Below are 20,228 nucleotides of genomic sequence, written 5' to 3'. Positions count from 1 at the left end.
TGGTAGTTGCCAACAAAAGTAAAATGAAAAGAGCAAAGAAGACAAGAGAACTGGAAAAGAATACAATAAAGATTCAAAGAAGATTCATCAAAGGTGTCGGGTGATTGGTTTGGACAATTGGACCGTTTGGTGGCTTCCGTGGCTTGGTCACTTGGTGCTAGAAAGTAGAATCTAATAAATTGAAGTGAAGTGGCTCCATTCTTTAGTACCTGTACCAAACCTTTTCCTTTTTATAATTAATTTATTATGAAATTTAACCTTTCCCTCTTTCCAATTATCTTATGCTCTTGTAAAATACATTTCTAGTATCAAAATTGTGATATTATACTACATTTGTAGTATATTTTTCTCAAGAAAAATAATTTGACATGTATAAAGTATTTTATTGTTTAATAAGTGTGTATCATTTAAAATTGTGATTCCATACTTTATTTGTGGTTCAAAGAAATACTAATATAATGCATATATATAATTTATTATGATAATTTGCTAGAGTTGTATATAACTTATGAAATGTGAATTAAATTGACGAGTTGAATTAAGTGCATTTGTTCTTGGTGGCTTTAACAATTGGAAGAAGGTCAATAATGGAGATAATTGTGCTTTCTTACTACATGTGGGGAAAAGTCCTAACTCATTTCACAGAATTGCGGTAAATGCATGCAATGATTTGATGTATGCTTCTCAACACATTGGAACTTTCATTGAGAAACAAAGTTTTGAGCAAGTTGAGATTAATCGATTAAGGCTTCAAGTTTCAATTGATGTAGTGCAATGGCTTGCACTTCAAGGTTGTGCCTTTCGAGGACGAGATGAGAGTGAAAAATCTCTTAATCGTGGAAACTTTCATCAACTTATCAAGTTGTTGGCTTCTTATAATGATAAGGTAAGAATGATTTTCTTCCAGCTTTGCATTCTTTCTTGAATTTATATAATATCCATGCTTAAAAGAATTCTTTTTAATTCATAATATGCTTCCATTTAGTTATTATCTTTATAAAATTATAATTATGCTCTATTAATGGACAGGTTGCAAATGTTGGTCAAGAAAATGCTCCATCCAATGCCTCCTATACATCTTCTGAAATTCAAAAGGAGATTCTTTATATATTTTTCAATAAGGTTAGAAAAAAAATTTGCCAAGAAATTGGAAATTCAAAATTTTGCATTATAGTTGATGAAGTTCGTGATGAGTCCTAAAGAGAGCAAATGGCTCTTGTTTTGAGATATGTAGATAAGGAAGGATGCATCCGCGAACAGTTTTTTGGTGTTATTCATGTCCGTGATACTATGGCTTTAACTTTGAAGGAAGCTATTTTTTCTACTCTCTCTCAACATAATTTGGCCATTCATAACATTCGTGGACAAGGGTATGATGGAGCTAGTAATATGAGAGGTGAATGGAATGGCTTGCAAGCTTTAATTTGCCATGAATGTCCATATGCCTATTACATTCATTGTTTAGCCCATAGACTTCAACTTGCTTTAGTTGCAGCTTCTAGAGAAGTAGCTTCTGTTCACCAATTCTTCTCCAATTTAGTTTTTATTATCAACATTGTTATTACATCTAGCAAATGTAATGATGAATTAAAGGAGGCTCAAGCAATTGAAATTGCTACTAAGATTGCTAATGGTGAACTTGAAACTGGAAAGGGGCTTAATCAAATTGCCACTTTAAAACGAGTTGGAGATACTTGTTGGGATTCTCATTTGAATTCTATTTCTAGTTTACTGAAAATGTTCAATGCTACTTGTGTGGTTTTAAGTAACATTGCAGTAAATGGAGGTTCATACTCTTAACGTGGAGATGCAAATTTTGCTTTGAATCAGTTGTTATCCTTTGAGCTTGTTTTCACTTTGCATTTTAAAAAAGACATTATGAAAATTACTCATCTTCTTTGTATAGCATTGCAACGTAAATCTCAAGATATTTTGAATGCAATGCATCTTGTCTCAAGCACAACAAAGCTACTGAAGAATTTTCGAGATTCAAAATGGGATGATTTTTTGGTGAAAATTAAATTATTTTGTGAGCAACATTAAATTGATATCCCGGATATGAATGCTCAATATATTGCAAGACGTGGTAGATCTCGAAATCATCATGATGAGATTAGTGTGGAGCATTATTATCGAGTGGATATATTTCTTGCAACAATTGATTATCAATTGCAAGAGTTACATAACAGGTTTAATGATCATGCCGTGGAATTTCTTGTTTTGAGCACTGCTTTAGATTCTATAAATGGATTTATGCTGTTCAAGATTGATGATATTTGTAAACTTGCAGAGAAGTTCTATCCGAATGATTTTATGGAGAAAGAACTAGTAGGTCTCATAATAGAATTTCAATATTTTGAACTCAACATTTCAAATTATCCTGACTTGCAAGAATTATCTGGTATTCATGAGTTATGTCAAGACTTAGTGAAGACAAAAAATCAGTGACATATCCTCTTATTGATAGATTGATCAGATTTGTTTTTACTCTTTCTGTATCAATTGCAACTACAGAGTGAACATTTTCAATTATGAAAATAATCAAGACAAAGCTCCAAAACAAGATGGAAGATAATTTCTTGAATGATTGTCCAACTGTATATATATAAAAGAAAGTTGCTGAAAATTTAGCAGTGATTCAATCATAGATGAATTTAACTCTGTGAAAGAGCGTAGAGCTCAATTTACTTATAAGAAAAGATGTTGAAATTTGCATAGGTGATATATTGGAGAGCATCTTCTCATAATGTATAAATTAAATGGTTTGTAATGTTATAAGATATTTAATCAAAGATTATCTTTTTTGTTAAGTTTTATTATGACTGTACCGCATATTTATGAATAGATATACCTTTATAATTAAATTTAATATTTGATATTTTTAGATGTCATATATTTAAATAGAAGAAAATTATTTCGAACATAATATATTAAGATAATTTTATTAGGAAAAAATTTTGCCCCCATCCAAAAAAACCCTGGCTCCATCACTGATTATAGGCAACCTGTGTTGATAGTTTGGTACCCTGTAACTAGTGGTGTGAATGAAGCTTCACAGGTTGTGCATGTATTTATAGTTACAATAAGGGATGAAGAGGGAAAAAAGTTGATGGTGACTTCATTCAAATTAAATTTGTGAATATCTTTTGAAATAAAAAAGTGTGTAGCGCTTTCAGGAAACATTATAATTTCAGCTTGTCAAGGGAGAAGGGGGGAAAATGACAACAAAACAGAAAGAGAGAAAAGTCTTTTGACTCATGATCTGAAAGGGTTCAAGGACGGCAACCATTCACATAAACTAACTATTAAGTGTTAAAATCTCAAGGCTAAGTAACGTAGTTAAGTGACGCCTGCCTAGTGCATTACAGGAAGCACCATGCTTCCTTTATTTTAAGAAATTTAGAGAGCGCGGTATCGCACTTATTTGGTCCGGAGATTCACCTCCTACCTGTTGACTTATTGGCTCAATAGCCACAATTGTCAATTGTCAATTGTGCAAAGTTACAATTGTTGATAATTGTGCACAAATTCTACATCCCACATCGTTAGTTTTGTTAGAAATTCTCTCATTTGTAAATTATAAATAGAAGAATCATTTGATGGGATAAAATATACCAAGTAAGAGAATTATAACTTGCTTCCGTCTCTCTCTTTATGATATTTCTTCTAGTGAAATATTAAGTTGTCAATGATGTTTGAGAACGTATGCAAATTAGCTGAATCTCGTTAAATTCTGGTAATCTATTTTATTATCTATTTAGTTGCTATATTTGTAGGTATATTTGTAGTGAGTTATTGTGCAATTAACTGTATATATAGGTGATTCTATCTAGAAAATTGGTAATTAAGCAGGCCAGTGTGCCTCACCAAATATTTCTTGGGAATTACCATTTTGCAATTTTAGGTACAATAATTTACTCATTATTCCTTAATTTGGTAGAGCTTCCTCTTTGTAATATTTCTTCTAGTGAAATATTAAGTTGTCAGTGGTGTCCGAGGATGTAAGCAAATTAGCCGAACTTCGTTAAATTTTGGTGATCTATTTTATTGTCTATTTAGTAGTTATATTTGTAGGTATATTTTATTCTATCAAAGGATCCTTCTATTTATAGTTTACAAATGAGAGAATTCCCAACAAAACTAACGATGTGGGATGTAGAGTTTTGCACGATTGTCAATAATTGTAGAGTTACATAATTGACAATTGTGGTTATTGAGCTAATAAGTCAACAAATCTCCACCTTGGCAAAATCTATACATCTTCAATGCTTTACTCTTCCCCCAACATTCGGTGGTGTTTTCAAATGCGTTGTCAAGTGCCAATCTTCAAGTTGTGCACAACAAATATCAAATTCCAACATTGTTTGAATTTAATAAATGTTGTGCACAACTTGAAGATTGACACTTAACAGCGCATTTGAATACACCATCGAATGTTTGGAGAAGAGTGAGGCATTGAAGATGTAGAGATTTCGCCAAGGTGAAGATTTGTTGATTTATTGGCTCAATAGCCACAATTATCAATTGTACAAAGTTACAATTGTTGACAATCGTGCACAAACTCTACATCCCATAGCGTTAGTTTTGTTAGAAATTTTCTCATTTGTGAACTATAAATAGAAGAATCCTTTGATAGGATAAAATATACCAAGCAAGAGAATTATAACTTGTTTCCTTCTCTCTCTTTGTAATATTTCTTCTAGTGAAATATTAAGTTGTCATTGGTATTCGAGAATGTAGGCAAATTAGCCGAATCTTGTTAAATTCTGGTGATCTATTTTATTGTCTATTTAGTAGCTATATTTGTAGGTATATTTGTAGTGAGTTATTATGCAATTAATTGCATATATAGATGATTCTGTTTAGAAAATTGGTACTTAAACAGGGCAGTGTGTCTTACCAAATACTTCCTGAGAATTACCATTTTGCAATTTTAGATACAATAATTTACTCGTTATACCTTAATTTGATAGAGCATCCGCAATACAACCTTCAGACAAGCTCCAGTTGAACTCCCTCTCCCTCATAAGACGAGCAGTATAGATTGTTGCATCGTTGAGAAAAAGGGAAAGAAAAAATGACGTAATTTAGAGTTGGTCCATCTCCTGGCATATAACGTAGCTGCCTATGGTGTTATATGCTGTTGATGTTGTATTATCTGTACTCACACAGATACATAGAAAACTAACATACTTGTAATAGTCCACAAGAATGAACCTGCGAAGATGCTTGTCTAGTACTAGTGAGCACTTCAGCAGTTAGCAGAGGCGGGTCTAGACTGCTTCCACCGGCTCAAGGATGTTAAAACTGAAAAAGGGAGCTGTGGCAGATTATATGTAAACTAACATATAATTAGGGTAAACTCACATTTTGTAAAGCTTAGTTTTCAAGAGATTTAATGTTGGGGTCTCAACCTTGATCATTAGGTCAATGTCTCATCCCAAATAAGTATGAATTAATTAAGGTTATAATTTGCAAAAATTGGAGATAAAGACTACAAGAAATTTTGGCTTTTAATAGCACTTAGAATTGCCAATTGATGTGTAAACTTCAATAGCACTTTTTGACGTAATGACATTTTTCCTGTGTCGGGATACAGATGTCAGTCAGGATCTAGTGGCACTTGAGGAATGCAAACGAAGGGGAAATGTGGTAATATTTGCAAATGCTGTGGAGCTATTAGCTTGTGAGTCAATATTTATGAGAATTTTGAGTAGCGCTTCTTTACTTCCTAGTTTGATTTCCATTGTTGCAGAGTTTTCTCACACTATCAATTGCCACTAAAAATCATTAAAGAAAATCTTAGATACCTGTTCTTTCCTTTCATACCTATTTATCAACTGCCGAGGGTGAAAGTAATTAAGCACTAAAATAGCAGATCTTCTTACTGATTGACATATCAAGGCATAATGTAAGACCGCTGTGAAGCACTAGATTTCTTACTTTATTATTTTTTTTTTTAGGTAAAACGAATATTTATTCAATAGGGCTTGAATGTACACAAGAAGAGCACAGAGAAAGAGCCATCTATATAAAATAGTATACTACTACTTCAGCTAAACTCTTAAATTACTTCCATCAACTTTGAAGAAAAATACTAGCAGAAAATCCCAACTAAAGCTAAGCAACCAGCTGTCGCCTGTACAAATTTGGAGCATATAAATCCACATAATGCAAGAAACCAACAGCTTTCCACCAAGACTAACTGTCTATAGAGCAGATGTTTTGGAGAGATTTCAAGTCATGATGGCTTGACGATGATCCAGAAAAACCATGATATATATCACCTCTCTATGGGGAACGGTCCCAACTAAGGTAGTAATGAACATGATGAACAAGGCAGTGAAAATCCTACTCATGTGATCGGCATAAGCCCCAGAAAATGAGGTTTGTATTCAAAAGACTGAATTTTTTGCGGTTGACTATAACCTAGTTGTATTGGTTGTCGGTACCTTCAGCCAGTGGTACGAAGACTAAGCCCCACGGATTATGAAGAAAAAAAGGAGGGTAAGAATGATGGGAGAAGAGAGATGATCTGATGATGACTTCTTCCAAATCAAAATATCGTTTGCATGCGCATTATTATTTATGAACAAGCATGTAAAACACTATCAGGAAACATGATGATTTGCCTTCGAGGAAAGGGGTGGGGTGGAAAAGAGAGAAATACTGGTGTCGTAACTCGTAACCTGATAGGGTGCAAAGGGCACCAGGAATTTATGCGTCTCATATGGAAGTCTCTCGATTAATGTTGTTCTTGTAGCTAGACTATGCAACTCCCTTTCATGATCTGAAACCAAACGAACGGAATCTAAATGTGGCATCAAACTATTGAGTGGTCTTCTTAGTTTTCGCCTTCACGCACTACGCAGGCATGCTTCCAGTATCAGTGTGAATTTACAAGCTTAACTTTAATTTTTCAATCTTTTACAATTTCGAAATTATAAAAAGGTGAATTAAGAAATTGCAGCTTTCATAACCAGCTGCTGCTGATCTAAGTTTCCTTCGCAAACATCTTTGACAACGATCTCAAATTCACTTGAATTTCGTAGTTAGTTTCGGTAATCACGTGGACAGGAAAATAGTACGAATAATTAATTGACTTGTTTCGATTGATTCCTTTGATCCAATTCAACCCCACATATAAGTTTAGCAGTAAATTGTGTTGCCATCATAAACTACTAAGGCTTTGTCAAAGTTCAGACTGTTAGCTCCAAATTGGAAGAAAAAGAAACCTCGAAGGATAATTTTCTAATACCACTTATAATAAAAGTTCTAAAAAACATGATGACATGAAGATGTAAAATAATTAAGTAGAATTCGCTAAATCAACTACAAGAAAGAATAGAACCTCTATAATTCCATTTCTTGTACAAAATTTTGTATTCACAGATGTCTTTCACCTTACACGTGTCTGAATTAAAATACAAAACCCAAAAAAGAAAAAAAAAAAAAAGCAGGAACTTTGGACTCAGAAAAACATAACCCCAAAAAAAAAAAAAAGATAGGGGGGAGTTTCTATACTCAGGGATTGGGGTTATGAGATTGAGAGGCTCGATGTCTTGACACATATCGGTTAAAAAAATCTAGAGCATTGGTAGTAACCTGTGCCACGTTCAAGACCTTTGCTCTAATGGTAGATTTCACTTTACTTCCGATTGCATGCCCTGAGATCCCATCCATGCACGTTAGTGCTTCTGTGACTGCAGTGCTCATCCAGCTATTAACGTTGCTTTGATGCCAAAAGAAATCAGTTTCAGTAGCTATAGACATTCTTCCCAACTCCTTAACCGAATTCGTGAGCTGATCCACACCATCATTGATTTGCTCTAGGCAATCATGCACGGCTTGGTAATCTTTGGTCTTCTTTAGCCTCAAATCTTGAGCAACTTTGGTTATATAAGCTCTTGCATATCTTGCCCTCACCAAGCTCACCTTCAATGCAACTTGGGCTAATTGCTCTGGTGTTTGTGTAGTGGAATGCGCAAAAATTGAAAGGCAATGAACGCATAGCTGGAAATATTGGGTGCCTCGGCATTCTTGCTCGATGAAAGCCCTGAAACCAGAGCCTCGATTTGAAGTCAGCTCGATTGCAGCTGCAATGGAGATAGCAGAGAGGAGAAGAAGGAAAGAGAAGCTAATTTTTGCCATGTTTTTAAAAAAAAAAAAAAAAAAATCCAGCACGATTTGATTCGATGGTTTTCGTGATGGGAAAATGTGAGAAGACTTGAGAATTTATATAGAAGTCTCACAAGTCATCCTCGTGTAGTCATAGCTTAAAGTTTACTACACTATTTTCTTTACGTTTGGGGTTTTAAATATCCGGTCCTTGCACATGCGCGAGGAGCTTCCAGGAAGCTGATGAGAATAGGGCTCCAGCAGCAGCAGAAACCATGATTTAAGTACAAGTACACTGGTAACTAAGCAATCTGATCTGTTTGAAATTGATGCTTATCTTGATCGAATGGACCAAATAGGTCATGCCTGGCAAGATTGTCGTTAGGATTCACGTGCACATCCATGCATGTCCTAGCGTTAGAATAGGCATTTATACTCTAAGTTCACCTAGCTAGAAAATTTTTTTAAAGTTTTATCGAAAAAATTTTAATCGGTACGTACTTATGTATGTGTGTATGTATACACAAGATAAATGCAATACTAATACTCCCTCCGTCCCACTTTGATAGTCCTGTTTTTTTTTTTCACACAGTTTAAGAAAAAGCAGTTAACTTTGTTGGAAAAGTAAATTTAGATTGCTATTTTCCTAAAATAACCTCACATTAAATATGATACAACTTTATGGGAACTTGAATTGATGGTAAAAAAAGAATCAACTCTCATTAAATGGAGTAGGTTTATAGTAACAACTACTCACATTGAATAAGGGTATTTTAGAAAAATTAAAATACAACTACATTTTTCAATTGGAAAGTGGACTATAATTTGGAACAGATGAAAAAGGAATACAGGACTATCAAAGTGGGACGGAGGGAATATAAGGGATGAAAAAATTCATTTAAGATAAAAGAATCAAAAGTTACATGGTAGTTTATTGGAGGAAAGGAGTGGAATTAAAAAAATGAAGAAAGGAGATGCGATTCAAATCCAAAATCTCTAAATTCTGAGATCTCAAATGTTCAATTAATTCCTGCATTTATTTTGTCTGTACTCAATTTAACATTAATTGTGACTCAACAGCTGTAGTGCATATCCGTTGCTGTAGATGTCATTGAAATTAATTAATTAATTCTCCCAGTGATCTTAAAACGATGGCGTTAGCTATAGATTATATTATTGTTTGAACGCCTATGGTTTGGTTTGACCAAGAATGAATGCTAAGCAGCGCCATCGATGCCTGCGGCAAGTTGTCGGCGCCAGGAATATCACAGGAAGAGAGCTTTACTTGATAAACATCTTGCTGGCTTTGGTGTGATTATTTGGCCAGTGGCTTCAGCTTGCAGCTGCCAATCATTTTAAATCAAGTCCCTTAACTGGCCCTTGAGCAATAGAAGATATTATTGTTAGCGTAAAGTTTCAAGTTCTCAATCCCAAGAAATCCCAATAATCTTTGTTCCTGACTTAATTTTCCCCTTGTGGTACATTTTCTTTTGTACCATAAACTCATTCTAACTGACGTTCAAAATAAACTCATAGCTTACATATAACAGTAAATTTGCGACTCTCTTATTCTAATATGACTGCCATATAAGTTCAAAGAACGATTTGCTCAGAAAAATCAAACCAAAAAAAGGGTTCAAGGTAGGATTAATTTAAGGATAATATGTTCACTCAAATTTTAGTGCCCTACATAACTTTGCTTCCAATTCTTTTCGTGAATTGTCAGCTGTTAAAAAAGAGCTTTCATGCTTGATTTGGATGTAATCAAAGGGAGTTTTTTCAACCCGTCCAAATTAGAGGTTTTATAATTAATGACCCTCTTTTGTAGCATGTGCTCAAAACTGTGAGCAGCACACACCATGGTCCATGCATAGCGCATCTTGCACTAGGTCAATAATTTCTTGTAGCCTAAAAATCGAAATAAGAAACTTTTGCAATTCTGTTCTTCTAGAGAGTTTGACAGAGGACGTTCGCTTCTGACTCTTGATTGGCAACAAGATCCCTCCCAACAAGACAATTCATCAATTTTCTTCACCCCTTTTTTCAGAAATATCTGGGGAAACAGATCCCATGCTTTAAAATCATAGTTTAGGTGCACACGGTGGGTCTCATGCAGTTACACCAGAGAGATTAATCGTACCAATTCTGAAACAATATACAGCTGAATAATTTGATGAGGCTCTTCTCAGAAGGCTCAATTGGATCAAATTTCACAGGAATCACCCACGCATGCAGTGAGACGGAGTATATTAACAGCATAGCTGTTGCAGTAGTTTTAAAAGATTTAAGGAACTATCGACATAGCATGCATCAAACTCGAGCATTGAAAAATAATCAGTTTACCTATTCATGTGGTAGCAATTCTTCAACAGGAAAAGAACATTCAGAGCATGGGAATAGGATTGTGTCCGTATAACCTCACTAGCTAAGAATGCTAATTCTTCATGTCATGGCAAAGTTTACCTTGTCAGCTACTTCAAGTTGATAAGCTCTCTAAAGTCTAAAACATCTGAGAAGGAAAATGCATGCTCACGAATTTTCTGCATAATACTACCAGTTAGGAATGGAAACTCCACATCAAGCACAAAACTAACTGCCAACGCTCAGAAGGTAAATAGCCTCTCTCTTGTTGTGCGTGTGTGTGAAAAAGAGTCGCCGTCAAATCAGAAAATGGCAGAAGACCAAAATACACCTCATATCAATATAGTAACTTCAATCACATATCATATCAACTTAGCAAATGCAGATAATACAACAGAAACATTTTACCAAATACAGAAATAACACAGAAATTAACACAGCACATACATGCAGGTTTTGACAGAACTCCAACTGGTACAAACAAAAGTCATTCTGCAACCATCACACCTGTTAAGTAGACTTGGCTCTGTATCACACTGCCTCCAATCCAAAATCCTGGCATAACCATTAAACCGACCCTAGGCTTTTGGTCAGCGTCTTCAATAACAAAATTTTTCACTACACTATCCATATACACTTCAGAGAACTCACTCCCCTTCTTGACCTGGAAAACCTTAACCATAGGGTCAAAGGAATTTGCTAATCTATGTAAAAGCCAGATAGACTTGGCTAGTTTCAAGAATGCCTGGTAGAAAGGTGTCCTTGGATGACCACCACCCATCACATAGTTTCGCTGATCCAGGTTGCCAAAAAATGAAGCCTCCATCTTTGGATGAACCACCACCAGGTACTTGCTCCGACAAAACTTTCCAAAAGGGGAATCTGGGCTTTGCCCAACAGCATCCAGAGGATCCATATCACGTAAGGCAAGATATTGGTTGAAAAAACTTCCTTTATCCATGGTCACATTGTCAAGTTTCAGAGAAAAGCTTTCTTCCTGAAAACCACTGAACATTCGTTGGCAAATATGGGCTTCAAATGCATATTTTTTGTGAGCTCTCTTAGCATAAACAACATCAGGCTCTATGGAATTTGCAGCTGCATCAAGATCCCACCCAGCAGCTTTCATCATGTTGATTAGCGGCTTAGAGAAATCATGAATGGCTTTATAAGCAGCTTCCACAGCTGACTTGATAAGGTCAGGGGTCAAATCCATAGAAAAGACACCATTTTCATCACCTGAGCCTTCTGATTCTTTGGCTGACAAGCCTCTCAGCTTGAGATTCTTTTCCAGTTTTACTCGCTTCTGATTTGCCTCCTGGATCTGCTGCTGCAATTGATTTATTTCAGAGTCCTTATTCTGAATTTCAGACTGAAATTTCTTCACCATAACCTCATAAGTTTTCAATAGACTCTGCTGCTCCTGGATCTCTGCGGCCAAGCGAGAGTCCTGTGGAGAGACACAAACAGGTTTTGGATTATGCTCCCTGTAAAAGTGCTTGAGTTCAGAGAGATTCTTCAGCTCTGAAATCACAAGTTTATCAGCAGCTTGAATTTTATCGGGGTCATAGGGAGTATGAGCAGTTTGAAGCTGAATGTAGGCCGACTTCAGGGAGGAAATGTTTGTAAAAATCCTAGAAATTAGTGCTTCCAATGCTTCAGGATTTTGATTTATGGCCTCTTCCATGGGTTGTGGATGGACCTTCTGGCTATTGTTATCACGAAGTTGGGTATCTTTACCACCTGTGGGTTGCATATCTATCTCCAACAGGAACTAAATTCAAGAACTCTTCACCTAAGAAAAAGTTGTAGCAGCAAAATCTGCCTGCAAAGAGAAAATCAATGATGACATCCAGTCATTAATACATAAAGCTAATGAAGAGGGAAAATATGCAGTCTCAGAAATACCTGATAAGAACAGGACACAGAAAAGACAACACTTTTTTAAACATTGATAAACAACAGAACTGTTCACGATGGTCAAGATCACAATTATTCCATTCTTTTCCTTTTCTGTTCCTTTTTTTAAGGCCAAAATGTCATCCATCCTCTACTATAACAAAATTGTGATAACAAAATATATTCTTTTTAACACAGACTACTATTGCAGATGCTGTGCTAGACCATTCCTGAAAAATACTTTATTTCCCAATAAGAATAAGCAGACATTGGAGTGATTAAATGAGTCTCTCATGCAAAAGCACACCTATAAAGATCACGTACCTGCAGTTGGATCTGCTTTGAAAGCATAATAAACTTTCTCCTTGATAGAGAACTAAAAAATGAGCTTCTTTGCCAAATTCCACAGGTTGCAATACGTTTTCCTACAGTACAATGAAAACCACCAATCCAGCTTATCAGGCAAAAAAGAGATGAGAGAAATATACTTTGATTCACTGCAAGCGTATGCATGAACATTGTTGGTCTCATGATCTGTGCCAAAACTGACAATTACATCAGTTACAAAATTGATGGTACCCACAGCCCTTAAATGGTTTTTTGTAATGGAAGGGCTTCTGTTTCTTTTTCCCTTTTGGGGACAGGGGGAGGGGAACCATTTCAGACAACTGTCTTACAAAAAATTCAGATGCAAGATGCCACCAAGGAGTAAAAGCATGAAACCAACATAAAGTAAGTTCCCTTCTCTCGCAAAGGCAGACAAATTGCAAAACAATTTTGTATTAAGGTGCAAAAGACATGATTCATTTTCTAGAATTGCAAAAGCCTCATAATGCAGAATGTGCATGAAAGCTTAAAATCACAAACAAGATGGAAGGACAACATTATGAGGTCATTTACAAGCTTCATTGGTTCACATCTGATGAGGTTCTAAGCCAACATTCTACAGCCCCATTCATGTGCGATTAATCTTGACATAAATCAGTTTCTCACCTAGGAAATTCCATCTTGCCACTAATGAAGCCCAGACCTCATCATGTTGTCCTTCCATTTCTCCTCTAGTGAGGAGAAGTAATGACTAGATGGAAAAGGTAAGTCAACAGAAGTGTTTCATTCAACTGTTTTTGGCAATCCTCAACTCTCATTCTCTCTATCTCTCTCTTTCTTTGCCCTCTCTAAATCTGACATTCTTGGGTAACTTGTCCTCTCTGGTTTACTTGAATGAAAGACGTTAGACTGCGAGAGTAAACAGTGTATTTTAAGTTTGTTCTCAAAATTCCTCATTTGACTCGGAAAGAACTCCATTTTCCAAAAAATTGCAGAAGAAAACCAGGACAGGAATTGTGTCAAAATTGTTTTGGAAGATGCCAAAAGCTAAAGTTTCCAACCTTTTTTTTTTCTCCTTTTTTGCAGCCCTGACTTGGGTTCACTGCATGACAATATCATTAAACTTGTGCTGAATAGCTAAGCATAATTTTCTATGAACTTTAAGTGCTTCCAAAACAAAAATCTCCCCATAAATTCTCTCAAAAACAAGGGTAAAAATCCTCCAATCTAAGTTTCCAAACATGTCAAAGTTGACATCATACTTTTCCACCTCTCCCTCTTCTTTTGTTCTTAATATGCGCATCAATTGATGTCACCTCAAGTTTCAGCCATTGAATTGTCCCTTTGCATGATTGACAAATCATTCCTGTTTTTATTTATTATAAATAAATCCACTAATCCTTCTAGTAGGTTTCTTCTGAATCATATAAATAAGGTTTAAAGTGTTAAAGGACACCTGCTAGAACATTAATTCTTCTATTTAAAGCAATTTTGTAATAGCCCTAAAAATAAATTTGGTGATAGCCCAAAACAATGTCCACGATTGAAAAAAAAAAAAAAGCAGCCTTTACCTTTTAGACTAGTTAGCACACCTCAGAAACTATATCCACATAAATGTACAGTAAAGCTGCAAGCACAACTATTTGAAACTCTTTACCCTTTCAATCACTCCCAAGCGACTTTAAGATAAATCCACATCAAGCCCGTTCAAATATCATGATAGCATTTTGTACCATTATCAGCTGAATGTTATGATTCACACAAATTCTTGAATAATTACTTTGTCAAATGTATTCATTTCCACTGAACCATTCAGCTATCCTATCAAAATTTCTCACTGAAATTAAAAATAAAGTAAAAATAAAAGCCTTCGATTCACATTTTCAATTCCATAATTCCACAATTTGTCAATATAGTCGCATATCAACTCAATTTTACACTGAACTTGTTCGCTATACTTGACATAAACATAAAAAACGATGCATCATTTATCATAACAGTAGAGCAGAGAAACTGACGGAGAGGAAGAAAGCGGTGCGAGTACCTGATCGGATATGCACCGCTGGCTGAGTGAAGAGGGGCAGAAACACAGGCGGAATCGAGGGCGTTGATCTGTGAGTTGTTCTAGAAGTTATCACAAATTAAACCCCACCAGACAGCCCAGGAGCAATCAACGGAGCAAAGCTACTTTCCTTTCACGCCTGTTTCTTTTCGGTTTTCTAAAATTATTCGCTTAAAGTTCAATTGCACAAAACTCCTCACAATTAGGGTAATTTGTGCTTTGCCTCTCTGACATTATTTTATCATCAGCTTGCCCCTAAAATTAATGGGTCAGTTATTGATTAACTTTTCATGATCAAAGCATGACAAATAGTCTTATTTACCATTAAGATTTGGTTCTTGGACTAGCTGAGTTCCTTTTTCGTTTTGTTTTGCCTTCTCAATTTTGTCATGTCGCTACATTCTCTCCTATCTTTTTTTTTTTGTACATTTGGAGTACTCTGTATATTTTTCCCAAATCATAATAATCAATTTTATTAGTTAATGTTATTTTCATATGAAATAATTGATTCATCACATATAATAAGTTAAACTTTCAGAATATGATTTATTGGTTAGTAGAAAATGTTTATGTTGTAACTAAAATGTCAATTTCTGCTTTTTTCTTTTTTTGTTTCTCATGATACTGATTTCGTTTACTAAGATTTTCTTTTCAATGTCTTAAAAAGGAAATAGATTAAATTATTTTATTTTGATCTTTCTATTTCTTTGGATTTTGTTCAATAAAAGTACATATACAATGAAAATACATCACCTTTAGATTAAGGCCCATTTAATCAAGTATTCAAATTAAATGAACACATGATGATGAATTGATTCTTAAAAATCAAATTAACATGTTAAATTTTATAATAGAATGAAAATAGGGTTAAATAGAAAAGCTCATTTATAAATACAATTGTAAAAAAAGTCAAGAAAGATTAGTTGTCAATTGACGATAAAAACTAAAAAGGAAAAAGAAATAAATGAAGAAAAATGATAAAGAAGGGCAAATTCGTTAATCCACTAAATTTAATGCTCCATATTTTTACTTTGATATTGATTTGATTACTTATTGTGGTTTATAGATTCTAAAAAAGAAAAAAAGTTAAAAATTCTAACTCCAGGATCAAACTCGTGCTAGATTAGGACTAAGAGTTGAAATTTGAAGTTTATCGGTGTCTACTAATATATAATTTAATTCAATTAATAAATCCTAGTCTATTTATGATGAATTCAAGATTAAGTAAAAAATTTAATTAATGCTTACCACATTATTCAAAAATACAAAATTAATATGTACGAATCAATTGATGTCCGATCAGTATATTTTGAGCAAATTGACAGACACTCAATTATGATAATGAAAATTAGTTCCAGTTTGAGACTTAAGAGTGCTGAAATTAAAATTTCAAATGCCATATACAGAAGTTCAGTTCAGTAACTTTCAGGGGGAAGTGATGAATTTCTAAAATGTAAAGGGCGCTTTAAATAATATGAATAAATCTAAGATGAGGAACGGGGGTGGGGGGCATGTTTAAGAAATAGAAATGCAGAGGTGGTGTCTGGCGGTCTTCTCAGTTCTCAGTTTCCCCGCTCCTCTCCTCTCTTATCAAATCCCACAGAGGAAAACAGAAAGTGGAGCCAAAACCCAAGTGGCAGAAGGTTTGTATACCATTCTTTCCCACCGAAAAGTCTGTAAGTTTTTCATGCAATTATAATGTCTGAACTTTTGTACCTTATAATTAAAGACAGATAATAGATAAAGACTTTTGCAATTCGGTTCAATGTTTGACTGGCCAAGTTTTTGAAAAGCTAGTGTAAAGTTAGGCGCTTTATATGCTCCTTAATATCAATGCAACTTTTCGGTTTGGTCTCGAATTGTTCTGCCTGTGTCTCGTGTATTTGTAGAGGAACATTAACTGATTGATAGACAAGAAGAAATCCAAGAATTTAATAAAGAACAGGTTTTTACAAATTGATGTTGCATTTTAAGTAAGTCTTCATGGGTTTATGCTGTTTTTTATTCCTCAATTTTTAAGTGGATGAGTGATGTTGAGGGAGTTTGAGAGTAAATTCTTGTGCTCAGAAAGAGTGGGATCTGAATTTTCTGCTGGAGGCTACCGGAAGATGTGTGGGAATGATACGGATTTGAAGAGGATGAATGACTTAGCCATTTGTGAGTGCTTAGTGTATTTTGGTAACTGAAGTTACATAACATCTGTCATTCTTGCTTAATGTCACGGTTGTTGATGTAAGAACCAATTTGGCTATTAAAACGTGCAAATTTTGTATGAGGAATGAAGAAAAAACCCAAATCAAACTGACTGTATTTAGAGGTTTCTCATTTTTATATCTCAAAGGGAATAATAGCCAGTTAATTGCAAGACATGCCCATTGACATCTACTGAGTTCACTTGGTTTTGGTGATAAACTGTTGAATGAGTCGCAATCTTCTGAAGGTTCCTGAGGCATGTCCAAAATTACCAAGAATGTTGCAGAAACAACTTGCAATTTTAAGGATTCAGCATTGGTTTTGCATTCCTATGTTTTGAGAAACTGATTATTGATTGATTAGCTGCCATCCTTTGTCTCATCTGCTTGCTTGCTGAATTGTATATAGCAGAAGTTTTGAAGCTAAAAATCCTTTGTCAAATGGCATCTCAGTTTTGTAATATCTTTTTGACATAGCATCCATTGATTTCATCTATATATGAAGTATAAGGGAGAAGAGAGCACAACAGTAATGTATACAGCAGATGGTTCTTTAAGAAGTCATTACTCCTAAAAATTTGACAATTTTCAACCTTTTTCTGATACAATGCATTTATTATGTCAAACTTTCCAAGCGTTTGTCAGTGTCTTGTTTCTTATTTAAGTCGGAAATGTCAGTTTCATGTTTCTGATCGCAAATGATCTCAATTGTTCTCTTCTTATTACCATCATCAGGTGGGAAAGGAAATCTTTTAGAAATGATCGATCCCATTCATCAGTTCTTATTCATGATTATCTTCGTACTGATGTGGTCATTTTAGGTTTGGCATGCAGGTTCTCCATGATAGCCAGGAAAATACCATCGACTGGCTATCCTACAAGTTCCACAATTCTTACTCCTAAAGACCCAAGATCAAGCCCACCTGGTGTGTACCTTGGTCTTCGTGTTAATAAAACTGCTTTTTCTTTTGGCAGAATGCTCTATCGTCATTTCCCTCTCTCTCACCTGGCACGTCCTTCTGTATTCAACAATTTCATGTGAGTTTCTTTGTAACCGCACATAACTATTACTTTCTGACTTGGCCATTTACAATGTATGAACATTCTTTTGTGATGTGTGCATGTATGTCTTTCATGCTAGACTCCTCAAAGATATTGAAATTTTGGCATGCATATAGATTCTTTCATCTCTCTTGATGTAACGAGTAGAAAATGCTCCATTTTGGCATGAGGTCACTAGGTAAACGTTGTATGTACTTTTAATCATACCATGAGGAATTTACATAGTTCTAGCATGTAATTAAAAATTCCAACTTTAATCATGTAGGAGTTGGGAGTGGTCTATTAGAAGCGCTGCAGATGGTGACAGGCTAAATTCTTCCCCTACAGATGATAGCAGCAGTGGAACTCGACTTGTTAGGGCTATCCAAGCCATTCGGGCCAAGTTAGAAACAAGAATCAGGGAGTTAAGGAAGAATTTCCCGATGAAGTTACTCTTCTTCTTGGTGGGATTTTACAGTGCAACCGCCTTTGCCACTGTTATTGGGCAAACTGGTGACTGGGATATTCTATCTGCTGCATTAGCCGTTGCTGTAGTGGAGGGAATTGGAGCTCTCATGTATAAAGCTTCTCTGCCTTTGATTGGCAAGTTGAGGGGCTTAATCATCATGTTTAATTATTGGAAAGCTGGACTTTCTCTTGGTCTTTTTCTTGATTCCTTCAAGTACTAGATCGGAGACATCAGACTCTTTATGAAGCCAGTCGCTTGACAATTGGACATATTTCCACTCATTGGGTGTTGTCATTCTTGATGAGGGCTATTGAACTGGTTATGCTCAAACATAATGAATAATCAGGAAGATATTTGGGAAGATAGCTTGCAACCAACTGCCCTCATTATGGAAGGCGCTGAATCCTGGTGGTAGAACAACTTGTCTGACAGTGTTTAAGTGTAGATCTACAAGTAACGAGACAGTACATTTTAATCAGAATTGTTGAAGTCACGAATCAGAAGAATGACGATGTAGTTTGCCGTACATGTGAATCTCGCCTGTTTTTTCTCTGAAGTATCAGTTTGGCATACCTGAGGTAAGTAATCATTTTAATTGTTTTTTTTTTTAATTAAAAAAAAAAACACTGATTTTTGTTAAATTCTGATTTCTGCATAAAAGGACAGGGACAATTATGATTCACACATCTGCAATTTTCTTTCGGGCCAAGACTGATGGATTTTCTTTAGCTGGTGACTTCCTCTGCAAATCAACATGCAAGGTCCTGTGTGTGGTAGAGATTTAATGTCTTAAAGATGAGTATTTATCCTGTGTCAGCCTTGGAAGGAGGCAATTTTTAACTTTCAAATCCAGTTTGGCTGGGATATGGGAATTGAGGAGTATTATCAACAGCTTAACCTATTCGTCCTCAGCCTCCATGCAGAAAGGGTAGTCTAAGCCTATAAAATGAAAAAGGTGTATAACGACAAAATCCTTCTTTTCTTGTTGAAGTGTACTATAGACAATCATTCAGTGCCGCGTGCAGGGTGCGACCACAGTTTGGTAGCTAGAAGCAGATGAGCTCTGCCGAGTTCCAAGCTAGTTGTTTGATTAGGCATTGATACTCACAGCATGGAGGTGAAACAGTAACAGACCAAGATGACGCTAGTACAGCTTTCATCCCATATGTAAATCGTATGATTTCCAGCAGCAGAGCTGATACTGATAGGATCTTTTCTGGAACATACAATTACAATAAAACTCGTTCGATCTCCGCAATTCTTTATGTTCAACAAACTATGATTTTTTTCAATAAATTCATCATTATTGTTTAACCATGTCCTCGTCCCTGCAATAAACCCCCAGGCACCGGGCAATGATAAATGTCCTGCAATGGTTTAATTCTTCAATTGTGCGATGTCAGTGAAAGCTCCAGCCTATGAGGCGGCAATGTCATAAACCCGTACAGGTCGAGTGTTCCTAGCTAGCCACTTGCGATGTCTTCTCCAACTCGTTTCTGGCCAAGTCAGGTTCGTTGGGAGATCCCTTGGTTTCTCATGGGAAATTTTCCATTAAATACTCTCCCTGTTGGCATATTGTGCTGTAATAATTGAAGCTAATCCATTTAACAGAATTGTTAGCAGTAACTTGGAAGGATTTTATTTAAGCCGTATTCCTTCAAAAATTTTCCAGTCTGATTAACACTTCAATGCGAGCTCCAAGCATCAGGTGGACTTTCGAACCCTTCTAAAGTATCAAAGTACCAAGGAAGTATCTTTC

At 35.4% G+C, this 20,228-nt stretch overlaps 4 protein-coding genes across 8 annotated transcripts; 2 read left to right on the top strand and 2 right to left on the bottom strand.

Annotated features, from left to right (window-relative positions):
* Positions 1–673: 673 nt before the first annotated feature.
* LOC140035551 (uncharacterized) lies at positions 674–1,800 on the top strand. Its single transcript, XM_072076818.1, has 3 exons — positions 674–886; positions 1,030–1,122; positions 1,309–1,800. The coding sequence occupies exons 1-3, from the start codon at positions 674–676 to the stop codon at positions 1,798–1,800; spliced, it is 798 nt and encodes a 265-aa protein (XP_071932919.1).
* Positions 1,801–7,524: 5,724 nt separating this feature from the next.
* On the bottom strand, positions 7,525–8,151 carry LOC113724053 (pectinesterase inhibitor 9-like). The gene has a single exon (XM_027246999.1). It carries the CDS (start codon positions 8,149–8,151, stop codon positions 7,525–7,527), a length of 627 nt encoding a protein of 208 aa, XP_027102800.1.
* Positions 8,152–10,816: 2,665 nt separating this feature from the next.
* Positions 10,817–14,900, bottom strand: LOC113726797 (protein GRAVITROPIC IN THE LIGHT 1-like). The gene is made up of 3 exons (XM_027250674.2): positions 14,750–14,900; positions 12,703–12,803; positions 10,817–12,304 (listed from the first exon to the last, which is right to left on the bottom strand). Exon 3 carries the CDS (start codon positions 12,233–12,235, stop codon positions 10,967–10,969), a length of 1,269 nt encoding a protein of 422 aa, XP_027106475.1. The 5' UTR covers positions 12,236–12,304; positions 12,703–12,803; positions 14,750–14,900; the 3' UTR covers positions 10,817–10,966.
* A 1,354-nt stretch (positions 14,901–16,254) lies between these two features.
* Positions 16,255–19,727, top strand: LOC113726796 (uncharacterized). 5 transcript variants are annotated; one of them, XR_011839203.1, is made up of 5 exons: positions 16,257–16,410; positions 16,835–16,924; positions 17,781–17,997; positions 18,287–19,047; positions 19,136–19,727. XR_011839203.1 is itself a non-coding variant. In XM_072075295.1 (4 exons), the coding sequence occupies exons 1-4, from the start codon at positions 16,296–16,298 to the stop codon at positions 18,687–18,689; spliced, it is 825 nt and encodes a 274-aa protein (XP_071931396.1). In that variant the 5' UTR covers positions 16,257–16,295; the 3' UTR covers positions 18,690–19,051. The 5 variants fall into 5 exon arrangements, 1 of the variants encoding a protein (XP_071931396.1); XR_011839204.1 differs by having other exon boundaries at positions 19,131–19,727; XR_011839206.1 differs by lacking the exon at positions 16,835–16,924 and having other exon boundaries at positions 16,255–16,410; positions 17,935–17,997.
* The last annotated feature ends 501 nt before the right edge of the window (positions 19,728–20,228 follow it).

The sequence above is a fragment of the Coffea arabica genome, chromosome 2c (genome assembly GCF_036785885.1).
Source record: "Coffea arabica cultivar ET-39 chromosome 2c, Coffea Arabica ET-39 HiFi, whole genome shotgun sequence".
In the NCBI taxonomy this organism is placed as follows: domain Eukaryota; kingdom Viridiplantae; phylum Streptophyta; class Magnoliopsida; order Gentianales; family Rubiaceae; genus Coffea; species Coffea arabica.
This window is presented reverse-complemented; position numbering and strand designations above follow the sequence as displayed.

Bases quoted from the DNA above. Each gene is read 5' to 3' on its own strand.
- LOC140035551 (XM_072076818.1), top strand. From the start codon at position 674: ATGTATGCTTCTCAACACATTGGAACTTTCATTGAGAAACAAAGTTTT. The intron at 887-1,029 runs GTAAGAATGATT...ATTAATGGACAG, and splicing joins TGGCTTCTTATAATGATAAG to GTTGCAAATGTTGGTCAAGA. The intron at 1,123-1,308 runs GTTAGAAAAAAA...TTAACTTTGAAG, and splicing joins TTTATATATTTTTCAATAAG to GAAGCTATTTTTTCTACTCT.
- LOC113724053 (XM_027246999.1), bottom strand. From the start codon at position 8,151: ATGGCAAAAATTAGCTTCTCTTTCCTTCTTCTCCTCTCTGCTATCTCC.
- LOC113726797 (XM_027250674.2), bottom strand. From the start codon at position 12,235: ATGCAACCCACAGGTGGTAAAGATACCCAACTTCGTGATAACAATAGC.
- LOC113726796 (XM_072075295.1), top strand. From the start codon at position 16,296: ATGCAGAGGTGGTGTCTGGCGGTCTTCTCAGTTCTCAGTTTCCCCGCT. The intron at 16,411-16,834 runs GTTTGTATACCA...TCTTGTGCTCAG, and splicing joins CAAAACCCAAGTGGCAGAAG to AAAGAGTGGGATCTGAATTT. The intron at 16,925-17,780 runs GTGAGTGCTTAG...TGGTCATTTTAG, and splicing joins GATGAATGACTTAGCCATTT to GTTTGGCATGCAGGTTCTCC.